General features: G+C 44.5%; 1 protein-coding gene across 3 annotated transcripts in view; it reads right to left on the bottom strand.

The window, feature by feature from the left end:
* Positions 1 to 10,937: 10,937 nt before the first annotated feature.
* LOC130347215 (scavenger receptor cysteine-rich domain-containing group B protein-like) overlaps positions 10,938 to 24,195 on the bottom strand; it is a 72,605-nt gene continuing 59,347 nt past the window's right edge. For all 3 annotated transcript variants that reach the window (XM_056554638.1, XM_056554637.1, XM_056554639.1), the window contains 3 exons: positions 21,498 to 21,824; positions 18,998 to 19,312; positions 10,938 to 11,483 (listed from right to left, as the gene is read on the bottom strand). In XM_056554638.1, coding sequence (XP_056410613.1) covers positions 11,467 to 11,483; positions 18,998 to 19,312; positions 21,498 to 21,824 — 659 coding nt within the window. In that variant the 3' untranslated portion in view covers positions 10,938 to 11,466. The remainder of the gene's footprint in view (positions 11,484 to 18,997; positions 19,313 to 21,497; positions 21,825 to 24,195) is intronic.

Below are 24,195 nucleotides of genomic sequence, written 5' to 3'. Positions count from 1 at the left end.
TGAAGTGTTGGTCACTCATGTGCTCTGCTGTGCAGCGGTGTTTCCCCTCTGCTGTGTTGAAGTGTTGGTCACTCTTGTGCTCTGCTGTGCAGCAGTGTTTCCCCTCTGCTATGTTGAAGTGTTGGTCACTCTTATGCTCTGCTGTGCAGCGGTGTTGGACAGTTTGCCCTCTGCTATGTTGAAGTGTTGGTCACTCTTATGCTCTGCTGTGCAGCGGTGTTTCCTCTCTGCTATGTTGAAGTGTTGGTCACTCTTATGCTCTGCTGTGCAGCGGTGTTTCCCCTCTGCTATGTTGAAGTGTTGGTCACTCTTATGCTCTGCTGTGCAGCGGTGTTGGACAGTTTCCCCTCTGCTGTGTTGAAGTGTTGGTCACTCTTGTGCTCTGCTGTGCAGCAGTGTTTCCCCTCTGCTATGTTGAAGTGTTGGTCACTCTTATGCTCTGCTGTGCAGCGGTGTTTCCCCTCTGCTATGTTGAAGTGTTGGTCACTCTTGTGCTCTGCTGTGCAGCGGTGTTTCCCCTCTGCTATGTTGAAGTGTTGGTCACTCTTGTGCTCTGCTGTGCAGCAGTGTTTCCCCTCTGCTATGTTGAAGTGTTGGTCACTCTTATGCTCTGCTGTGCAGCGGTGTTGGACAGTTTCCCCTCTGCTGTGTTGAAGTGTTGGTCACTCTTGTGCTCTGCTGTGCAGCAGTGTTTCCCCTCTGCTATGTTGAAGTGTTGGTCACTCTTATGCTCTGCTGTGCAGCGGTGTTTCCCCTCTGCTATGTTGAAGTGTTGGTCACTCTTGTGCTCTGCTGTGCAGCGGTGTTTCCCCTCTGCTATGTTGAAGTGTTGGTCACTCTTGTGCTCTGCTGTGCAGCAGTGTTTCCCCTCTGCTATGTTGAAGTGTTGGTCACTCTTATGCTCTGCTGTGCAGCGGTGTTGGACAGTTTGCCCTCTGCTATGTTGAAGTGTTGGTCACTCTTATGCTCTGCTGTGCAGCGGTGTTGGACAGTTTCCCCTCTGCTATGTTGAAGTGTTGGTCACTCTTATGCTCTGCTGTGCAGCGGTGTTGGACAGTTTCCCCTCTGCTGTGTTGAAGTGTTGGTCACTCTTGTGCTCTGCTGTGCAGCGGTGTTTCCCATCTGCTGTGTTGAAGTGTTGGTCACTCTTGTGCTCTGCTGTGCAGCGGTGTTTCCCATCTGCTGTGTTGAAGTGTTGGTCACTCTTGTGCTCTGCTGTGCAGCGGTGTTTCCCCTCTGCTATGTTGAAGTGTTGGTCACTCATGTGCTCTGCTGTGCAGCAGTGTTTCCCCTCTGCTATGTTGAAGTGTTGGTCACTCTTATGCTCTGCTGTGCAGCGGTGTTGGACAGTTTCCCCTCTGCTATGTTGAAGTGTTGGTCACTCTTATGCTCTGCTGTGCAGCGGTGTTGGACAGTTTCCCCTCTGCTGTGTTGAAGTGTTGGTCACTCTTGTGCTCTGCTGTGCAGCAGTGTTTCCCCTCTGCTATGTTGAAGTGTTGGTCACTCTTATGCTCTGCTGTGCAGCGGTGTTGGACAGTTTCCCCTCTGCTGTGTTGAAGTGTTGGTCACTCTTGTGCTCTGCTGTGCAGCAGTGTTTCCCCTCTGCTGTGTTGAAGTGTTGGTCACTCTTATGCTCTGCTGTGCAGCGGTGTTTCCCCTCTGCTATGTTGAAGTGTTGGTCACTCATGTGCTCTGCTGTGCAGCGGTGTTTCCCCTCTGCTGTGTTGAAGTGTTGGTCACTTTTGTGCTCTGCTGTGCAGCAGTGTTTCCCCTCTGCTATGTTGAAGTGTTGGTCACTCTCGTGCTCTGCTGTGCAGCGGTGTTTCCCCTCTGCTATGTTGAAGTGTTGGTCACTCTTGTGCTCTGCTGTGCAGCGGTGTTTCCCCTCTGCTATGTTGAAGTGTTGGTCACTCTTGTGCTCTGCTGTGCAGCGGTGTTTCCCCTCTGCTCTGTTGAAGTGTTGGTCACTCTTGTGCTCTGCTGTGCAGCGGTGTTTCTCCTCTGCTATGTTGAAGTGTTGGTCACTTTTGTGCTCTGCTGTGCAGCAGTGTTTCCCCTCTGCTATGTTGAAGTGTTGGTCACTCTTATGCTCTGCTGTTCAGCGGTGTTGGACAGTTTGCCCTCTGCTATGTTGAAGTGTTGGTCACTCTTATGCTCTGCTGTGCAGCGGTGTTGGAGAGTTTCCCCTCTGCTATGTTGAAGTGTTGGTCACTCTTATGCTCTGCTGTGCAGCGGTGTTGGACAGTTTCCCCTCTGCTGTGTTGAAGTGTTGGTCACTCTTGTGCTCTGCTGTGCAGCGGTGTTTCCCCTCTGCTATGTTGAAGTGTTGGTCACTCATGTGCTCTGCTGTGCAGCAGTGTTTCCCCTCTGCTATGTTGAAGTGTTGGTCACTCATGTGCTCTGCTGTGCAGCGGTGTTGGACAGTTTCCCTTCTGCTATGTTGAAGTGTTGGTCACTTTTGTGCCCTGCTGTGCAGCGGTGTTTCCCCTCTGCTGTGTTGAAGTGTTGGTCACTCTTGTGCTCTACTGTGCAGCCGTGTTTCCCCTCTGCTATGTTGAAGTGTTTGTCACTCATGTGTTCTGCTGTGCAGCGGTGTTTCCCCTCTGCTGTGTTGAAGTGTTGGTCACTCTTGTGCTCTGCTGTGCAGCAGTGTTTCCCCTCTGCTATGTTGAAGTGTTGGTCACTCTTGTGCTCTGCTGTGCAGCAGTGTTTCCACTCTGCTATGTTGAAGTGTTGGTCACTCATGTGCTCTGCTGTGCAGCGGTGTTTCCCATCTGCTGTGTTGAAGTGTTGGTCACTCTTGTGCTCTGCTGTGCAGCGGTGTTTCCCCTCTGCTATGTTGAAGTGTTGGTCACTCATGTGCCCTGCTGTGCAGCGGTGTTTCCCCTCTGCTGTGTTGAAGTGTTGGTCACTCTTGTGCTCTGCTGTGCAGCAGTGTTTCCCCTCTGCTATGTTGAAGTGTTGGTCACTCTTGTGCTCTGCTGTGCAGCGGTGTTTCCCCTCTGCTATGTTGAAGTGTTGGTCACTTTTGTGCTCTGCTGTGCAGCAGTGTTTCCCCTCTGCTATGTTGAAGTGTTGGTCACTCTTATGCTCTGCTGTGCAGCGGTGTTGGACAGTTTGCCCTCTGCTATGTTGAAGTGTTGGTCACTCTTATGCTCTGCTGTGCAGCGGTGTTGGACAGTTTCCCCTCTGCTATGTTGAAGTGTTGGTCACTCTTATGCTCTGCTGTGCAGCGGTGTTGGACAGTTTCCCCTCTGCTGTGTTGAAGTGTTGGTCACTCTTGTGCTCTGCTGTGCAGCGGTGTTTCCCCTCTGCTATGTTGAAGTGTTGGTCACTCATGTGCTCTGCTGTGCAGCGGTGTTTCCCCTCTGCTGTGTTGAAGTGTTGGTCACTCTTGTGCTCTACTGTGCAGCGGTGTTTCCCCTCTGCTGTGTTGAAGTGTTGGTCACTCTTGTGCTCTACTGTGCAGCCGTGTTTCCCCTCTGCTATGTTGAAGTGTTTGTCACTCATGTGTTCTGCTGTGCAGCGGTGTTTCCCCTCTGCTGTGTTGAAGTGTTGGTCACTTTTGTGCTCTGCTGTGCAGCAGTGTTTCCCCTCTGCTATGTTGAAGTGTTGGTCACTCTTGTGCTCTGCTGTGCAGCAGTGTTTCCCCTCTACTATGTTGAAGTGTTGGTCACTCTTGTGCTCTGCTGTGCAGCGGTGTTTCCCCTCTACTATGTTGAAGTGTTGGTCACTCTTGTGCTCTGCTGTGCAGCTGTGTTTCCCCTCTACTATGTTGAAGTGTTGGTCACTCTTGTGCTCTGCTGTGCAGCGGTGTTTCCCCTCTACTATGTTGAAGTGTTGGTCACTCTTGTGCTCTGCTGTGCAGCGGTGTCACTCTTGTGCTCTGCTGTGCAGCGGTGTTTCCCCTCTACTATGTTGAAGTGTTGGTCACTCTTGTGCTCTGCTGTGCAGCGGTGTTTCCCCTCTACTATGTTGAAGTGTTGGTCACTCTTGTGCTCTGCTGTGCAGCGGTGTCACTCTTGTGCTCTGCTGTGCAGCGGTGTTTCCCCTCTACTATGTTGAAGTGTTGGTCACTCTTGTGCTCTGCTGTGCAGCGGTGTCACTCTTGTGCTCTGCTGTGCAGCAGTGTTTCCCCTCTGCTATGTCGTCATTTCTTGGTGCAGTTGTTGTATTTCCTGGTGTTTCTGCCGGCCGTACATCGTGTCCCTGAAGCCATGGTATTGGCTGTGAATAGCTTGGGCCCCTCGGAGTTGTATTGAGGCGGTGGGGCCCGTCCTGTGCCGGTCCCTGCTCTCCCACTCTCACCATCTGTGTCGTGCAGGGCTTTTCTTCCCGCTCATTGTTGGCCACCATTCCTCGGCTTCCTCCCCCTCTAATCGCTGCTCTCGTTCTTTCTCTTCCCGCTGTGTTTTCCGCCTTCTCAGCATTTTCCATTTTCTGATTATTTCTCATTATATTTTCATCTTTCTTGTTCTCTGAGATGCAAATATTTAACTCTATCATCCTTCAAGGTCTGTTACCAGATCTGCGGTCCGGGCTCTGGTGTATGATTGTCTGGGTTCTGGTGTCTGACTGTCCGGGCTCTGGTGTCTGACTGTCCGGGCTCTGGTGTCTGACTGTCCGGGCTCTGGTGTCTGACTGTCCGGGCTCTGGTGTCTGACTGTCTGGGCTCTGGTGTCTGACTGTCCGGGCTCTGGTGTCTGACTGTCCGGGCTCTGGTGTCTGACTGTCCGGGCTCTGGTGTCTGACTGTCTGGGCTCTGGTGTCTGACTGTCCGGGCTCTGGTGTATGACTGTCCGGGCTCTGGTGTCTGATTGTCTGGGTTCTGGTGTCTGACTGTCTGGGCTCTGGTGTCTGACTGTCCGGGCTCTGGTGTCTGACTGTCCGGACTCTGGTGTCTGACTGTCCGGGCTCTGGTGTCTGACTGTCCGGGCTCTGGTGTATGACTGTCCGGGCTCTGGTGTCTGACTGTCCGGGCTCTGGTGTCTGACTGTCCGGGCTCTGGTGTCTGACTGTCCGGGCTCTGGTGTCTGACTGTCTGGGCTCTGGTGTCTGACTGTCCGGACTCTGGTGTCTGACTGTCCGGACTCTGGTGTCTGACTGTCCGGGTTCTGGTGTCTGACTGTCCGGGCTCTGGTGTCTGACTGTCCGGGCTCTGGTGTCTGACTGTCCGGGCTCTGGTGTCTGATTGTCTGGGTTCTGGTGTCTGACTGTCCGGGCTCTGGTGTCTGACTGTCCGGGCTCTGGTGTCTGACTGTCCGGGCTCTGGTGTCTGACTGTCCGGGCTCTGGTGTCTGACTGTCCGGGCTCTGGTGTCTGACTGTCCGGGCCCTGGTGTCTGACTGTCCGGGCTCTGGTGTATGACTGTCCGGGCTCTGGTGTCTGACTGTCCGGGCTCTGGTGTCTGACTGTCCGGGCTCTGGTGTCTGACTGTCCGGGCTCTGGTGTCTGACTGTCCGGGCTCTGGTGTCTGACTGTCCGGGCTCTGGTGTCTGACTGTCCGGGCTCTGGTGTCTGACTGTCCGGGCTCTGGTGTCTGACTGTCCGGGCTCTGGTGTCTGACTGTCCGGGCTCTGGTGTCTGACTGTCCGGGCTCTGGTGTCTGACTGTCCGGGCTCTGGTGTCTGACTGTCCGGGCTCTGGTGTCTGACTGTCCGGGCTTTGGCATCTGACTTTAAATAGGCGCAGTCCTTAAGGTCCCCAATTTTTGGGTGTCCCTCTTTTGGTGACACTTCAAACACCTGGACCTTCCTCCAGGGTCTGGAATCAGCTCTTGACTTACAAATCTACCCAAATGTATAAAGTCAGATGGGACTGTGGTCAGTGGACGGTGGGGTGGTGGTAAGTGGGCGGTCGGTGGTAAGTGGGCAGTGGTCAGTAGATGGTGGGCAGTGCATGGTGGTCAAAGGATGGTGGACAGTGGTTGGTCGTCAGTCGGCGGTGGTCAGTGGTCAGTCGGTGGTGGTCAGTTGGTGGTGGTCAGTGGTCAGTCGGCGGTGGTCAGTGGTCAGTCGGTGGTGGTCAGTCGGCGGTGGTCAGTGGTCAGTCGGCGGTGGTCAGTGGTCAGCCGGCGGTGGTCAGCCGGCGGTGGTCAGTCGGCAGTGGTCAGTCGGCGGTGGTCAGTGGTCAGTCTGCGGTGGTCAGTCGGCGGTGGTCAGTCGGTGGTGGTCTGTGGTCAGTGGTCAGTCGGCGGTGGTCAGTGGTCAGTCGGCGGTGGTCAGTGGTCAGTACGCGGTGGTCAGTGGTCAGTCGGCAGTGGTCTGTGGTCAGTGAGCGGTGGTCAGTGGTCAGTTGGCGGTGGTCAGTGGGCGGTCGGCTGTGGTCAGTTGGCGGTGGTCAGTCGGCTGTGGTCAGTCGGCGGTGGTCAGTGGTCAGTCGGCGGTGGTCAGTTGGCGGTGGTCAGTCGGCGGTGGTCAGTGGTCAGTCGGCGGTGGTCAGTGGTCAGTCGGCGGTGGTCAGTGGTCAGTCGGCGGTGGTCAGTGGTCAGTTGGCGGTGGTCAGTGGTCAGTCGGCGGTGGTCAGTGGTCAGTCGGCGGTGGTCAGTGGTCAGTCGGCGGTGGTCAGTGGTCAGTCGGCGGTGGTCGGTGGTGGTTGGGACGGTTCTCACCATATTTCAGATACATTTTTGAGCTTATATCTGACTTATTTCCCTCTATATTCTGTGTTTTTTTGTGTTGTTCCTCAGTTTTGTGGTAAATGTCGTCTCATCACTTATAAAGCGTCTCCCTCCCCCGATCACTGTAATTAACGAGACGAAGCGGAGGAGCCATAAATACTGACATGATGGGAAAGACTGAAGTGGGGATCAATACTGAGAGTGGAAGGCAATCTCCTGACTAACCTCCACCTCCTGACTAACGTCCACCTCCTGACTAACGTCCACCTCCTGACTAACGTCCACCTCCTGACTAACGTCCACCTCCTGACTAACGTCCACCTCCTGACTAACGTCCACCTCCTGACTAACGTCCACCTCCTGACTAACGTCCACCTCCTGACTAACGTCCACCTCCTGACTAACGTCCACCTCCTGACTAACCTCCATCTCCTGATTAACCTCCATCTTTCCTTAGTCCAGCACTAGGACCTGATGGCTCTCATCTTCATCTTTCCTTAGTCCAGCACTAGGACCTGATGGCTCTCATCTTCATCTTTCCTTAGTCCAGCACTAGGACCTGATGGCTCTCACCTTCATCTTTTCTTAGTCCAGCACTACGACCTGATGTCTCTCACCTTCATCTTTCCTTAGTCCAGCACTAGGACCTGATGGCTCTCATCTTCATCTTTCCTTAGTCCAGCACTAGGACCTGATGGCTCTCATCTTCATCTTTCCTTAGTCCAGCACTAGGACCTGATGGCTCTCATCTTCATATTTTCTTAGTCCAGCACTAGGACCTGATGTCTCTCACCTTCATCTTTCCTTAGTCCAGCACTAGGACCTGATGGCTCTCATCTTCATCTTTCCTTAGTCCAGCACTAGGACCTGATGGCTCTCACCTTCATCTTTTCTTAGTCCAGCACTAGGACCTGATGGCTCTCATCCTCGTCTTTTCTTAGTCCAGCACTAGGACCTGATGGCTCTCATCTTCGTCTTTCCTTAGTCCAGCACTAGGACCTGATGGCTCTCATCTTGGTCTTTCCTTAGTCCAGCCCTAGGACCTGATGGCTCTCATCTTCATCTTTCCTTAGTCCAGCCCTAGGACCTGATGGCTCTCATCTTCATCTTTCCTTAGTCCAGCACTAGGACCTGATGGCTCTCATCTTCATCTTTCCTTAGTCCAGCACTAGGACCTGATGGCTCTCATCTTCATCTTTCCTTAGTCCAGCACTAGGACCTGATGGCACTCATCTTCATCTTTCCTTAGTCCAGCACTAGGACCTGATAGCTCTCATCTTCATCTTTTCTTAGTCCAGCACTAGGACCTGATGGCTCTCATCTTCATCTTTCCTTAGTCCAGCACTAGGATCTGATGGCTCTCATCTTCATCTTTCTTTAGTCCAGCACTAGGATCTGATGGCTCTCATCTTCATCTTTCCTTAGTCCAGCATTAGGACCTGATGGCTCTCATCTTCATCTTTCTTTTGTCCAGCACTAGGACCTGATGGCTCTCATCTTCATATTTTCTTAGTCCAGCACTAGGACCTGATGGCTCTCACCTTCATCTTTTCTTAGTCCAGCACTAGGACCTGATGGCTCTCACCTTCATCTTTCCTTAGTTCAGCACTAGGACCTGATGGCTCTTATCTTCATCTTTCCTTAGTCCAGCACTAGGACCTGATGGCTCTCATCTTCATATTTCCTTAGTCCAGCACTAGGACCTGATGGCTCTCATCTTCATCTTTCCTTAGTCCAGCACTAGGACCTGATGGCTCTCATCTTCATCTTTCTTTAGTTCAGCACTAGGACCTGATGGCTCTCATCTTCATCTTTCCTTAGTCCAGCACTAGGACCTGATGGCTCTCATCCTCATCTTTCCTTAGTCCAGCACTAGGACCTGGTACTCCCAGTCTTCTTATTTTAGAGGACTCGGTGACCCAAGTTCTGCATTTGTAGGACTAGAGTAACTGATCAGGAGTCTGTGATGTTTTTAGGATTGTTGGCTGAAGCCTGACACCTACAGGCCGGTCCCTGTAACATCAGGTTTATCTGTGAGAAAAGTCAACAACCTGATGGAGGCAAAAAGATAGGACTGGAGGGCATAGAGAATAGGAGGAGGGAGAGGACAGGAGGGCGGAGAGTTCAGGAGGAGGGCTGAGAGGTCAGGAGGAGGGCGGAGAGGACAGGAGGAGGTAGAGGACAGGAGGGCAGGAGGAGGGAGACGGTAGGAGGAGGGAGAGGGCAGAATGAGGGAGAGGGCAGGAGGTCAGGAGGGCGGAGAGATTAGGAGGGCGGAGAGGAGGGCGGAGTGGTCAGGAGGAGGGAGAGGACTGGAGGAGGGAGAGGACTGGAGGAGGGAGAGGACAGGAAGGCGGAGAGGGCAGGATGAGGGAGCAGTCAGGAGGACAGGAGGACGGAGACGGCAGGAGGATGGAGAGGGCAGGAGGGGTCAGGAGGGCTGAGAGGACAGGAGGGCTGAGAGGAAAGGAGGGCGGAGAGGAAAGGAGGGCGGAGAGGAAAGGAGAGCGGAGAGGAAAGGAGAGCGGAGAGGAAAGGAGAGCGGAGAGGAAAGGAGGGCACAGAGGTCGGGAGGGCAGAGAGGCAGGAGGGCGGAGAGGAGAGGACAGGAGGGCAGAGAGGTCAGGAGGGCAGAGAGGTCAGGAGGGCGGAAAGGACAGGAGGGCGGAGAGGTCAGGAGGGCGGAGAGGTCAGGAGGGCGGAGAGGTCAGGAGGCGGGAGAGGACCGGAGGAGGGAGAGGACAGGAGGGCGGAGAGGTCAGGAGGGCTGAGAGGTCAGGAGGAGGGATAGGTCAGGACGGCAGAGAGGACAGGAGGGCGGAGAGGTCAAGAAAGCAGAGAGGTCAGGAGGAATCAAAAGGCAGAAAAATCGAGAGAGCCAGCAATGGAGACAAGAAGATGAAATATTTTTAAGTCTTGGATTTATTGGGTGAGAACTGAACATCTGATCCCAGATCTGTCACCGACCAATATGTTCTGATCCCAGATCTGTCACCGACCAATATGGACTGATCCCAGATCTGTCACCGACCAATATGGACTGATCCCAGGATCTGTCACCGACCAATATGGACTGATCCCAGATCTGTCACCGACAAATGTGGACTTATCCCAGATCTGTCACCGACCATTATGGACTGATCCCAGATCTGTCACCGACCAATGTGGACTGATCCCAGATCTGTCACCGACCAATATGTTCTGATCCCAGATCTGTCACCGACCAATATGGACTGATCCCAGATCTGTCACCGACCAATATGGACTGATCCCAGGATCTGTCACCGACCAATATGGACTGATCCCAGATCTGTCACCGACCAATATGGACTGATCCCAGATCTGTCACCGACCATTATGGACTGATCCCAGATCTGTCACCGACCAATATGGACTGATCCCAGATCTGTCACCGACCAATATGGACTGATCCCAGGATCTGTCACCGACCAATATGGACTGATCCCAGGATCTGTCACCGACCAATATGGACTGATCCCAGATCTGTCACCGACCAATATGGACTGATCCCAGGATCTGTCACCGACCAATATGGACTGATCCCAGATCTGTCACCGACCAATATGGACTGATCCCAGGATCTGTCACCGACCAATATGTTCTGATCCCAGATCTGTCACCGACCAATATGGACTGATCCCAGATCTGTCACCGACCAATATGGACTGATCCCAGGATCTGTCACCGACCAATATGGACTGATCCCAGGATCTGTCACCGACCAATATGGACTGATCCCAGATCTGTCACCGACCATTATGGACTGATCCCAGATCTGTCACCGACCAATATGGACTGATCCCAGGATCTGTCACCGACCAATATGGACTGATCCCAGGATCTGTCACCGACCATTATGGACTGATCCCAGGATCTGTCACCGACCAATATGGACTGATCCCAGGATCTGTCACCGACCAATATGGACTGATCCCAGGATCTGTCACCGACCATTATGGACTGATCCCAGATCTGTCACCGACCAATGTGGACTGATCCCAGATCTGTCACCGACCATTATGGACTGATCCCAGGATCTGTCACCGACCAATATGGACTGATCCCAGGATCTGTCACCGACCAATATGGACTGATCCCAGATCTGTCACCGACCATTATGGACTGATCCCAGGATCTGTCACCGACCAATATGCACTGATCCCAGGATCTGTCACCGACCAATATGGACTGATCCCAGGATCTGTCACCGACCATTATGGACTGATCCCAGATCTGTCACCGACCAATGTGGACTGATCCCAGATCTGTCACCGACCATTATGGACTGATCCCAGGATCTGTCACCGACCAATATGGACTGATCCCAGGATCTGTCACCGACCAATATGGACTGATCCCAGATCTGTCACCGACCATTATGGACTGATCCCAGATCTGTCACCGACCAATATGGACTGATCCCAGATCTGTCACCGACCATTATGGACTGATCCCAGGATCTGTCACGACCGATGTGGACTGATCCCAGGATCTGTCACCAGTTGATATGGACCGGATCCTGATTTTGTCTCTTTAATCCCATCATCATCGATCCCATGACACATTATAATCGGGGTTCTCACTCTTAGTATGGACATGGTGGGGGATCAGGGGGCGCGGCACATGAGGGAATACAGGAAACACTTCAGAATAGGAAGAAGCGGCAGCCATGACATCACAGATCCACGACAGGAAATCACAGATCCACGACAGGAAATCACAGATCCACGACATGACATCACAGATCCAAGACATGACATCACAGATCCACGACATGACATCACAGATCCAAGACATGACATCACAGATCCACGACATGACATCAGCTACAAGGGTTTCTTATCTATAAAAGCAAATGTTCTTATTTATAAACATCAATAATGACAGAATAAAAGAAACAGAGAGCGAATCTGTATTACATGTGATATTATATGGATAGTGTCTGTATTACATGTGATATTATATGGATAGTGTCTGTATTACATGTGTGATATTATATGGATAGTGTCTGTATTACATGTGATATTATATGGATAGTGTCTGTATTACATGTGTGATATTATATGGATAGTGTCTGTATTACATGTGTGATATTATATGGATAGTGTCTGTATTACATGTGTGATATTATATGGATAGTGTCTGTATTACATGTGATGCTATATGGATAGTGTCTGTATTACATGTGTGATATTATATGGATAGTGTCTGTAATACATGTGTGATATTATATGGATAGTGTCTGTATTACATGTGTGATATTATATGGATGGTGTCTGTATTACATGTGATGCTATATGGATAGTGTCTGTATTACATGTGTGATATTATATGGATAGTGTCTGTATTACATGTGTGATATTATATGGATAGTGTCTGTATTACATGTGATATTATATGGATAGTGTCTGTATTACATGTGTGATATTATATGGATAGTGTCTGTATTACATGTGTGATATTATATGGATAGTGTCTGTAATACATGTGTGATATTATATGGATAGTGTCTGTATTACATGTGTGATATTATATGGATGGTGTCTGTATTACATGTGATGCTATATGGATAGTGTCTGTATTACATGTGTGATATTATATGGATAGTGTCTGTATTACATGTGTGATATTATATGGATAGTGTCTGTATTACATGTGATATTATATGGATAGTGTCTGTATTACATGTGTGATATTATATGGATAGTGTCTGTATTACATGTGATATTATATGGATAGTGTCTGTATTACATGTGTGATATTATATGGATAGTGTCTGTATTACATGTGTGATATTATACGGATAGTGTCTGTATTACATGTGTGATATTATATGGATAGTGTCTGTATTACATGTGATATTACATGGATAGTGTCTGTATTACATGTGTGATATTATATGGATAGTGTCTGTATTACATGTGTGATATTATATGGATAGTGTCTGTATTACATGTGTGATATTATATGGATAGTGTCTGTATTACATGTGATATTACATGGATAGTGTCTGTATTACATGTGTGATATTATATGGATAGTGTCTGTATTACATGTGTGATATTATATGAAAAGTGTCTGTATTACATGTGTGATATTATATGGATAGTGTCTGTATTACATGTGATATTACATGGATAGTGTATGTATTACATGTGTGATATTACATGGATAGTGTCTGTATTACATGTGTGTTATTATATGGATAGTGTCTGTATTACATGTGTGATATTATATGGATAGTGTCTGTATTACATGTGTGATATTATATGGATAGTGTCTGTATTACATGTGTGATATTATATGGATAGTGTCAGTATTACATGTGTGATATTATATGGATAGTGTCAGTTTTACATGTGATATTATATGGCTAGTGTCTGTATTACATGTGTGATATTATATGGATAGTGTCTGTATTACATGTGTGATATTATATGGATAGTGTCTGTATTACATGTGATATTATATGGATAGTGTCTGTATTACATGTGATATTATATGGATAGTGTCTGTATTACATGTGATATTATATGGATAGTGTCTGTATTACATGTGTGATAATATATGGATAGTGTCTGTATTACATGTGTGATAATATATGGATAGTGTCTGTATTACATGTGTGATATCATATGGATAGTGTCTGTATTACATGTGTGATATTATATGGATGGTGTCTGTATTACATGTGAGATATTATATGGATAGTGTCTGTATTACATGTGTGATATTATATGGATAGTGTCTGTATTACATGTGATATTATATGGATAGTGTCTGTATTACATGTGATATTATATGGATAGTGTCTGTATTACATGTGTGAAATTATATGGATAGTGTCTGTATTACATGTGTGATGTTATATGGATAGTGTCTGTATTACATATGTGATATTATATGGATAGTGTCTGTATTACATGTGTGATATTATATGGATAGTGTCTGTATTACATGTGTGATATTATATGGATAGTGTCTGTACTACATGTGTGATATTATATGGATAGTGTCTGTAATACATGTGTGATATTATATGGATAGTGTCTGTATTACATGTGTGATATTATATGGATAGTGTCTGTATTACATGTGATATTATATGGATAGTGTCTGTATTACATGTGTGATATTATATGGATAGTGTCTGTATTACATGTGTGAAATTATATGGATAGTGTCTGTATTACATGTGTGATATTATATGGATAGTGTCTGTATTACATGTGTGAAATTATATGGATAGTGTCTGTATTACATATGTGATATTATATGGATAGTGTCTGTATTGCATGTGATGTTATATGGATAGTGTCTGTATTACATGTGTGATATTATATGGATAGTGTCTCTATTACATGTGTGATATTATATGGATAGTGTCTGTATTACATGTGATATATGGATAGTGTCTGTATTACATGTGTGATATTATATGGATAGTGTCAGTATTACATGTGTGAAATTATATGGATAGTGTCTGTATTACATGTGTGATATTATATGGATAGTGTCTGTATTACATGTGATGCTATATGGATAGTGTCTGTATTACATGTGTGATATTATATGGATAGTGTCTGTATTACATGTGATATTATATGGATAGTGTCTGTATTACATGTGTGATATTATATGGATAGTGTCTGTATTACATGTGATATTATATGGATAGTGTCTGTATTACATGTGATATTATATGGATAGTGTCTGTATTACATGTGTGATATTATATGGATAGTGTCTGTATTACATGTGTGATATTATATGGATAGTGTCAGTATTACATGTGATATTATATGGATAGTGTCTGTATTACATGTGTGATATTATATGGATAGTGTCTGTATTACATGTGATATATGGAAAGTGTCTGTATTACATGTGAGATATTATATGGATAGTGTCTGTATTACATGTGTGATATTATATGGATAGTGTCTGTATTACATGTGTGACATTATATGGATAGTGTCTGTATTACATGTGTGATATTATATGGATAGTGTCTGTATTACATGTGATATATCATATGGATAGTGTCTGTATTACATGTGATATATGGATAGTGTCTGTATTACATGTGTGATATTATATGGATAGTGTCTGTATTACATGTGTAATATCATATGGATAGTGTCTGTATTACATGTGATATTATATGGATAGTGTCTGTATTACATGTGTGATAATATATGGATAGTGTCTGTATTACATGTGTGACATTATATGGATAGTGTCTGTATTACATGTGATATTATATGGATAGTGTCTGTATTACATGTGATATTACATGGATAGTGTCTGTATTACATGTGTGAAATTATATGGATAGTGTCTGTATTACATGTGTGATGTTATATGGATAGTGTCTGTATTACATGTGATATATGGATAGTGTCTGTATTACATATGTGATATTATATGGATAGTGTCTGTATTACATGTGTGAAATTATATGGATAGTGTCTGTATTACATGTGATATATGGATAGTGTCTGTATTACATGTGTGATATTATATGGATAGTGTCTGTATTACATGTGTGATATTATATGGATAGTGTCTGTATTACATGTGTGATATTATATGGATAGTGTCAGTATTACATGTGTGAAATTATATGGATAGTGTCTGTATTACATGTGTGATATTATATGGATAGTGTCTGTATTACATGTGTGATATTATATGGATGGTGTCTGTATTACATGTGATGCTATATGGATAGTGTCTGTATTACATGTGTGATATTATATGGATAGTGTCTGTATTACATGTGATATTATATGGATAGTGTCTGTATTACATGTGTGATATTATATGGATAGTGTCTGTATTACATGTAATATTATATGGATAGTGTCTGTATTACATGTGATATTATATGGATAGTGTCTGTATTACATGTGTGATATTATATGGATAGTGTCTGTATTACATGTGTGATATTATATGGATAGTGTCAGTATTACATGTGATATTATATGGATAGTGTCTGTATTACATGTGATATTATATGGATAGTGTCTGTATTACATGTGTGATATTATATGGATAGTGTCTGTATTACATGTGATATTATATGGATAGTGTCTGTATTACATGTGTGATATTATATGGATAGTGTCTGTATTACATGTGTGATATTACATGTGATATTATATGGATAGTGTCTGTATTACATGTGATATTATATGGATAGTGTCTGTATTACATGTGTGATATTATATGGATAGTGTCTGTATTACATGTGATATATGGAAAGTGTCTGTATTACATGTGTGATATTATATGGATAGTGTCTGTATTACATGTGTGATATTATATGGATAGTGTCTGTATTACATGTGTGATATTATATGGATAGTGTCTGTATTACATGTGTGATATTATATGGATAGTGTCTGTATTACATGTGATATATAATATGGATAGTGTCTGTATTACATGTGATATATGGATAGTGTCTGTATTACATGTGTGATATTATATGGATAGTGTCTGTATTACATGTGTGATATTATATGGATAGTGTCTGTATTACATGTGATATTACATGGATAGTGTCTGTATTACATGTGATATTATATGGATAGTGTCTGTATTACATGTGTGATAATATATGGATAGTGTCTGTATTACATGTGTGATATTATATGGATAGTGTCTGTATTACATGTGATATTATATGGATAGTGTCTGTATTACATGTGTGATATTATATGGATAGTGTCTGTATTACATGTGATATTATATGGATAGTGTCTGTATTACATGTGTGATAATATATGGATAGTGTCTGTATTACATGTGTGATAATATATGGATAGTGTCTGTATTACATGTGTGATATATGGATAGTGTCTGTATTACATGTGTGATATTATATGGATAGTGTCTGTACTACATGTGATATTATATGGATAGTGTCTGTATTACATGTGTGATATCATATGGATAGTGTCTGTATTACATGTGTGATATTATATGGATAGTGTCTGTATTACATGTGAGATATTATATGGATAGTGTCTGTATTACATGTGTGATATTATATGGATAGTGTCTGTATTACATGTTTGATATTATATGGATAATGTCTGTATTACATGTGATATTATATGGATAGTGTCTGTATTACATGTGTGATATTATATGGATAGTGTCTGTATTACATGTGTGATATTATATGGATAGTGTCTGTATTACATGTGTGATATTATATGGATAGTGTCTGTATTACATGTGTGATATTATATGGATAGTGTCTGTATTACATGTGTGATATTATATGGATAGTGTCTGTATTACATGTGTGATATTATATGGATAGTGTCTGTATTACATGTGTGATATTATATGGATAGTGTCTGTATTACATGTGTGAAATTATATGTATAGTGTCTTTATTACATGTGTGATGTTATATGGATAGTGTCTGTATTACATGTGATATATGGATAGTGTCTGTATTACATATGTGATATTATATGGATAGTGTCTGTATAACATGTGTGATATTATATGGATAGTGTCTGTATTACATGTGTGATATTATATGGATAGTGTCTGTATTACATGTGATATATCATATGGATAGTGTCTGTATTACATGTGATATATGGATAGTGTCTGTATTACATGTGTGATATTATGTGGATAGTGTCTGTATTACATGTGTAATATCATATGGATAGTGTCTGTATTACATGTGTGATATTATATGGATAGTGTCTGTATTACATGTGTGATATTATATGGATAGTGTCTGTATTACATTTGTGATATTATATGGATAGTGTCTGTATTACATGTGTAATATCATATGGATAGTGTCTGTATTACATGTGTGATATTATATGGATAGTGTCTGTATTACATGTGTGATATTATATGGCTAGTGTCTGTATTACATGTGATATATGGATAGTGTCTGTATTACATGTGATATATGGATAGTGTCTGTATTACATGTGTGATATTATATGGATAGTGTCTGTATTACATGTGATATTATATGGATAGTGTCTGTATTACATGTGTGAAATTATATGGATAGTGTCTGTATTACATGTGTGATGTTATATGGATAGTGTCTGTATTACATGTGTGATATTATATGGATAGTGTCTGTATTACATGTGTGATATTATATGGATAGTGTCTGTATTACATGTGTGATATTATATGGATAGTGTCTGTATTACATGTGATATTATATGGATAGTGTCTGTATTACATGTGATATTATATGGATAGTGTCTGTATTACATGTGATATTATATGGATAGTGTCTGTATTACATGTGTGATATTATATGGATAGTGTCTGTATTACATGTGATATTATATGGATAGTGTCTGTATTACATGTGATATGATATGGATAGTGTCTGTATTACATGTGTGATATTATATGGATAGTGTCTGTATTACATGTGTGATATTATATGGATAGTGTCTGTATTACATGTGTGATATTATATGGATAGTGTCTGTATTACATGTGATATTATATGGATAGTGTCTGTATTACATGTGATATTATATGGATAGTGTCTGTATTACATGTGATATTATATGGATAGTGTCTGTATTACATGTGTGATATTATATGGATAGTGTCTGTATTACATGTGATATTATATGGATAGTGTCTGTATTACATGTGATATTATATGGATAGTTTCTGTATTATATGTGTGATATTATATGGATAGTGTCTGTATTTCATGTGTGATATTATATGGATAGTGTCTGTACTACCTGTGATATTATATGGATGGTGTCTGTATTACCTTTGATATTATATGGATAGTGTCTGTACTACCTGTGATATTATATGGATAGTGTCTGTATTACATGTGATATATGGATAGTGTCTGTACTACCTGTGATATTATATGGATAGTGTCTGTACTACCTGTGATATTATATGGATAGTGTCTGTATTACCTGTGATATTATATGGATAGTGCCTGTATTACATGTGTGATATTATATGGATAGTGTCTGTATTATATGTGTGATATTATATGGATAGTGTCTGTACTACCTGTGATATTATATGGATAGTGTCTGTATTACATGTGATATTATATGGATAGTGTCTGTATTACATGTGATATGACATGGATAGTGTCTGTATTACATGTGATATTATATGGATAGTGTCTGTATTTCATGTGTGATATTATATGGATAGTGTCTGTATTACATGTGATATTATATGGATAGTGTCTGTATTACCTGTGATATTATATGGATAGTGCCTGTATTACATGTGTCATATTGCACAGTTAGCATGTATATTACATATTTGGATGCTGTATGATGGTGACCCCATGCTGACCTGTACAGATGACTCCCGCGTCCTGTGAGTGGGTACAGAGACTGTTCTTGGACACGACTCCTCCGCACTGGGATAGTGATGACTCTGTGCCGTTACAGAACAGTTTTTCCAGCCATATTGTTCCAGACCCCGGGCTGAAATACGCTTCTCCGAGAGCCTGTTGTGCAGGTCCACAGCCAATGTGTCGGCACACCACATGGGCATCAGAGAGATCCCACGTGTCATCACACACGGTGCCCCAGGCCTGGTTATAGAAGACCTCCACCCGTCCTGAGCACGAGGAGTTCCCACCGACCAGTCTGACCCTGGATATCCCTACAGGAGAAGATGTAAGTGAGAGATGTGCAGACCCACAGCCCACGTGTCCTCCACATTCTACACACAGAGCCAACCCTACAGGATGGAGACATTGGATGATGACCCTGTGATAACACTACAGGATGGAGACATTGGATGATGACCCTGTGATAACACTACAAGATGGAGACATTGGATGATGACCCTGTGATAACACTACAGGATGGAGACATTGGATGATGACCCTGTGATAACACTACAGGATGGAGACATTGGATGATGACCCTGTGATAACCCTACAGGATGGAGACATTGGATGATGACCCTGTGATAACACTACAGGATGGAGACATTGGATGATGACCCTGTGATAACACTACAAGATGGAGACATTGGATGATGACCCTGTGATAACACTACAAGATGGAGACATTGGATGATGACCCTGTGATAACACTACAGGATGGAGACATTGGATGATGACCCTGTGATAACCCTACTGGATGGAGACATTGGATGATGACCCTGTGATAACACTACAGGATGGAGACATTGGATGATGACCCTGTGATAACACTACAGGATGGAGACATTGGATGATGACCCTGTGATAACCCTACAAGATGGAGACATAGGATGATGACCCTGTGATAACCCTACTGGATGGAGACATTGGATGATGACCCTGTGATAACACTACAGGATGGAGACATTGGATGATGACCCTGTGATAACACTACAAGATGGAGACATAGGATGATGCCCCTGTGATAACCCTACAGGATGGACACATTGGATGATGACCCTGTGATAACCCTACAGGATGGAGACATTGGATGATGACCCTGTGATAACACTACAGGATGGACACATTGGATGATGACCCTGTGATAACCCTACAGGATGGAGACATTGGATGATGACCCTGTGATAACACTACAGGTTGGAGACATTGGATGATGACCCTGTGATAACACTACAGGATGGACACATTGGATGATGACCCTGTGATAACACTACAAGATGGAGACATTGGATGATGACCCTGTGATAACACTACAGGATGGAGACATTGGATGATGTCCCTGTGATAACACTACAGGATGGAGACATTGGATGATGACCCTGTGATAACACTACAGGTTGGAGACATTGGATGATGACCCTGTGATAACCCTACAGGATGGAGACATTGGATGATGACCCTGTGATAACCCTACAAGATGGAGACATTGGATGATGACCCTGTGATAACCCTACAGGATGGAGACATTGGATGATGACCCTGGGATAACCCTACAAGATGGAGACATTGGATGATGACCCTGTGATAACCCTACAGGATGGAGACATTGGATGATGACCCTGTGATAACACTACAGGTTGGACACATTGGATGATGACCCTGTGATAACACTACAGGATGGACACATTGGATGATGACCCTGTGATAACGCTACTGGATGGAGACATTGGATGATCACCCTGTGATAACACTACAGGATGGAGACATTGGATGATGACCCTGTGATAACACTACAGGATGGAGACATTGGATGATGACCCTGTGATAACCCTACAAGATGGAGACATTGGATGATGACCCTGTGATAACACTACAGGATGGAGACATTGGATGATGACCCTGTGATAACACTACAGGATGGAGACATTGGATGATGACCCTGTGATAACCCTACAGGATGGAAACATTGGATGATGACCCTGTGATAACCCTACAGGAGAAGATGTAAGTGTGAGATGTGGGGACCCACAGCCCACGTGTCCTCCACATTCTACAGACAGAGCCAACCCTACTGGATGGAGACATTGGATGATGACCCTGTGATAACCCTACAGGATGGAGACATTGGATGATGACCCTGTGATAACCCTACAGGATGGACACATTGGATGATGACCCTGTGATAACACTACAAGATGGAGACATTGGATGATGACCCTGTGATAACCCTACAGGATGGACACATTGGATGATGACCCTGTGATAACCCTACAGGATGGAGACATTGGATGATGACCCTGTGATAACCCTACAGGATGGACACATTGGATGATGACCCTGTGATAACCCTACAGGATGGACACATTGGATGATGACCCTTTGATTCTGACTACAGGATTCAGAATCTGTCAGTAGTGCGGCTTAAGGCTTTGGGCCTTCACTTCTGGATTTTCATACCTGTTTGTGAACAGAAAACCTCGGCTTCCAAGGCCTCGCATGTGTGTCCTTTGGATAAGACAGCGCTGCATTCGGACAGACGTGCTTCATGTCCAGCACAGAAGACACTGCGCACATCAGATTGCGGAAATGTACCCTTAGGTATTGACACTTTCTTGACATGAGCGCGCTCAATAGCAAGGCCGCAGCCCAGCTGCCTACATAGCACGGCCTCCGCCTCCACGTTCCATTCAAAGGCAGGAATCAGGTTCCATTTATTGTCCTGGAATATTTTCACTTTCCCGGAACACGGGCTGTTTCTCCCCTCTAAAGTGACCTTGGATATAGCTGGAGAAGACACAGAGGAGAAGATGGTGAGGAAAAAAAAGACAGGGAGCTGGACTGTTGAGGACCATCTAGTGGTGTAGAGGTGTCTACTATGAGATCTACAGGAGATATCAGTGGTAGAGCTGAGTTATGGAGGACCATCTAGTGGTGTAGATGTGTCTACTATGAGATCTACAGAAGATATCAGTGGTGGGGCTGAGTTATGGAGGACCATCTGGTTGTGTGGATGTGTCTACTATGAGATCTACTGGAAATATCAGTGGTGGGGTGGAGTTATGGAGGACCATCTGGTGGTGTGGATGTGTCTACTATGAGATCTACAGAAGATATCAGTGGTAGAGCTGAGGTATGGAGGACCATTTGGTGGTGTGGATGTTTCTACTATGAGATCTACAGGAGATATCAGTGGTAGAGCTGAGTTATGGAGGACCATCTGGTGGTGTGGATGTATCTACAATGCGATCTACAGAAGATATCAGTGGTTGAGCCTAGTTATAGAGGACCATCTGCTGGTGTGGATGTGTCTACTATGAGATCTACAGGAGATATCAGTGGTAGAGCTGAGTTATGGAGGACCTTCTGGTTGTGTGGATGTGTCTACTATGAGATCTACAGGAGATATCAGTGGTGGGGCTGAGTTATGGAGGACCATCTGGTTGTGTAGATGTGTCTACTATGAGATCTACAGGAGATATCAGTGGTGGGGCTGAGTTATGGAGGACCATCTGGTGGTGTGGATGTGTCTACTATGAGATCTACAGGAGATATCAGTGGTAGAGCTGAGTTATGGAGGACCATCTGGTTGTGTAGATGTGTCTACTATGAGATCTACAGGAGATATCAGTGGTAGAGCTGAGTTATGGAGGACCTTCTGGTTGTGTGGATGTGTCTACTATGAGATCTACAGGAGATATCAGTGGTAGAACTGAGTTATGGAGGACCATCTGGTTGTGTAGATGTGTCTACTATGAGATCTACAGGAGATATCAGTGGTGGGGCTGAGATATGGAGGACCATCTGGTGGTGTGGATGTGTCTACTATGAGATCTACAGAAGATGTCAGTGGTGGAGCTGAGTTATGGAGGACCATCTGCTGGTGTGGATGTGTCTACTATGAGATCTACAGAAGATATCAGTGGTAGAGCTGAGTTATGGAGGACCATCTGGTGTTGTGGATGTGTCTACTATGAGATCTACTGGAAATATCAGTGGTGGGGTTGAGTTATGGAGGACCATCTGCTGGTGTGGATGTGTCTACTATGAGATCTACAGGAGATATCAGTGGTAGAGCTGAGTTATGGAGGACCATCTGGTGTTGTGGATGTGTCTACTATGAGATCTACAGAAGATATCAGTGGTGGTGCTGAGATATGGAGGACCATCTGGTGGTGTGGATGTGTCTACTATGAGATCTACAGGAGATATCAGGGGTGGGGCTGAGTTATGGAGGACCATCTGGTGGTGTGGATGTGTCTACTATGAGATCTACAGGAGATATCAGTGGTTGAGCCTAGTTATGGAGGACCATCTGGTGGTGTGGATGTTTCTACTATGAGATCTACAGAAGATATCATTGGTGGGGCTGAGTTATAGAGGACCATCTGGTGGTGTGGATGTGTCTACTATGAAATCTACAGAAGATATCAGTGGTAGAGCTGAGTTATGGAGGACCCTCTGGTGTGTGGATGTGTGTGCTATGAGATCTAAAGGAGATATTAGTGGTGGGGCTGAGTTATGGAGGACCATCTGGTGGTGTGGATGTGTCTACTATGAGATCTACAGAAGATATCAGTGGTGGGGCTGAGTTATAGAGGACCATCTGGTGGTGTGGATGTGTCTACTATGAAATCTACGGAAGATATCAGTGGTAGAGCTGAGTTATGGAGGACCATTTGGTGGTGTGGAGGTTTCTACTATGAGATCTACAGAAGATATCAGTGGTAGAGCTGAGTTATGGAGGACCATCTGGTGGTGTGGATGTATCTACAATGCGATCTACAGAAGATATCAGTGGTGGGGCTGATTTATGGAGGACCATCTGCTGGTGTGGATGTTTCTACTATGAGATCCACAGGAGATATCAGTGGTGGGGCTGAGTTATGGAGGACCATCTGGTGTTGTGGATGTTTCTACTATGAGATCTACAGAAGATATCATTGGTGGGGCTGTGTTATGGAGGACCATCTGGTGTTGTGGATGTATCTACTATGAGATCTACAGAAGATATCAGTGGTGGGGCTGAGTTATAGAGGACCATCTGGTGGTGTGGATGTATCTACAATGCGATCTACAGAAGATATCAGTGGTAGAGCTGAGTTATGGAGGACCATCTGGTGGCGTGGATGTTTCTACTATGAGATCTACAGAAGAT

Source organism: Hyla sarda, unplaced genomic scaffold, assembly GCF_029499605.1.
Source record: "Hyla sarda isolate aHylSar1 unplaced genomic scaffold, aHylSar1.hap1 scaffold_820, whole genome shotgun sequence".
In the NCBI taxonomy this organism is placed as follows: domain Eukaryota; kingdom Metazoa; phylum Chordata; class Amphibia; order Anura; family Hylidae; genus Hyla; species Hyla sarda.
This window is presented reverse-complemented; position numbering and strand designations above follow the sequence as displayed.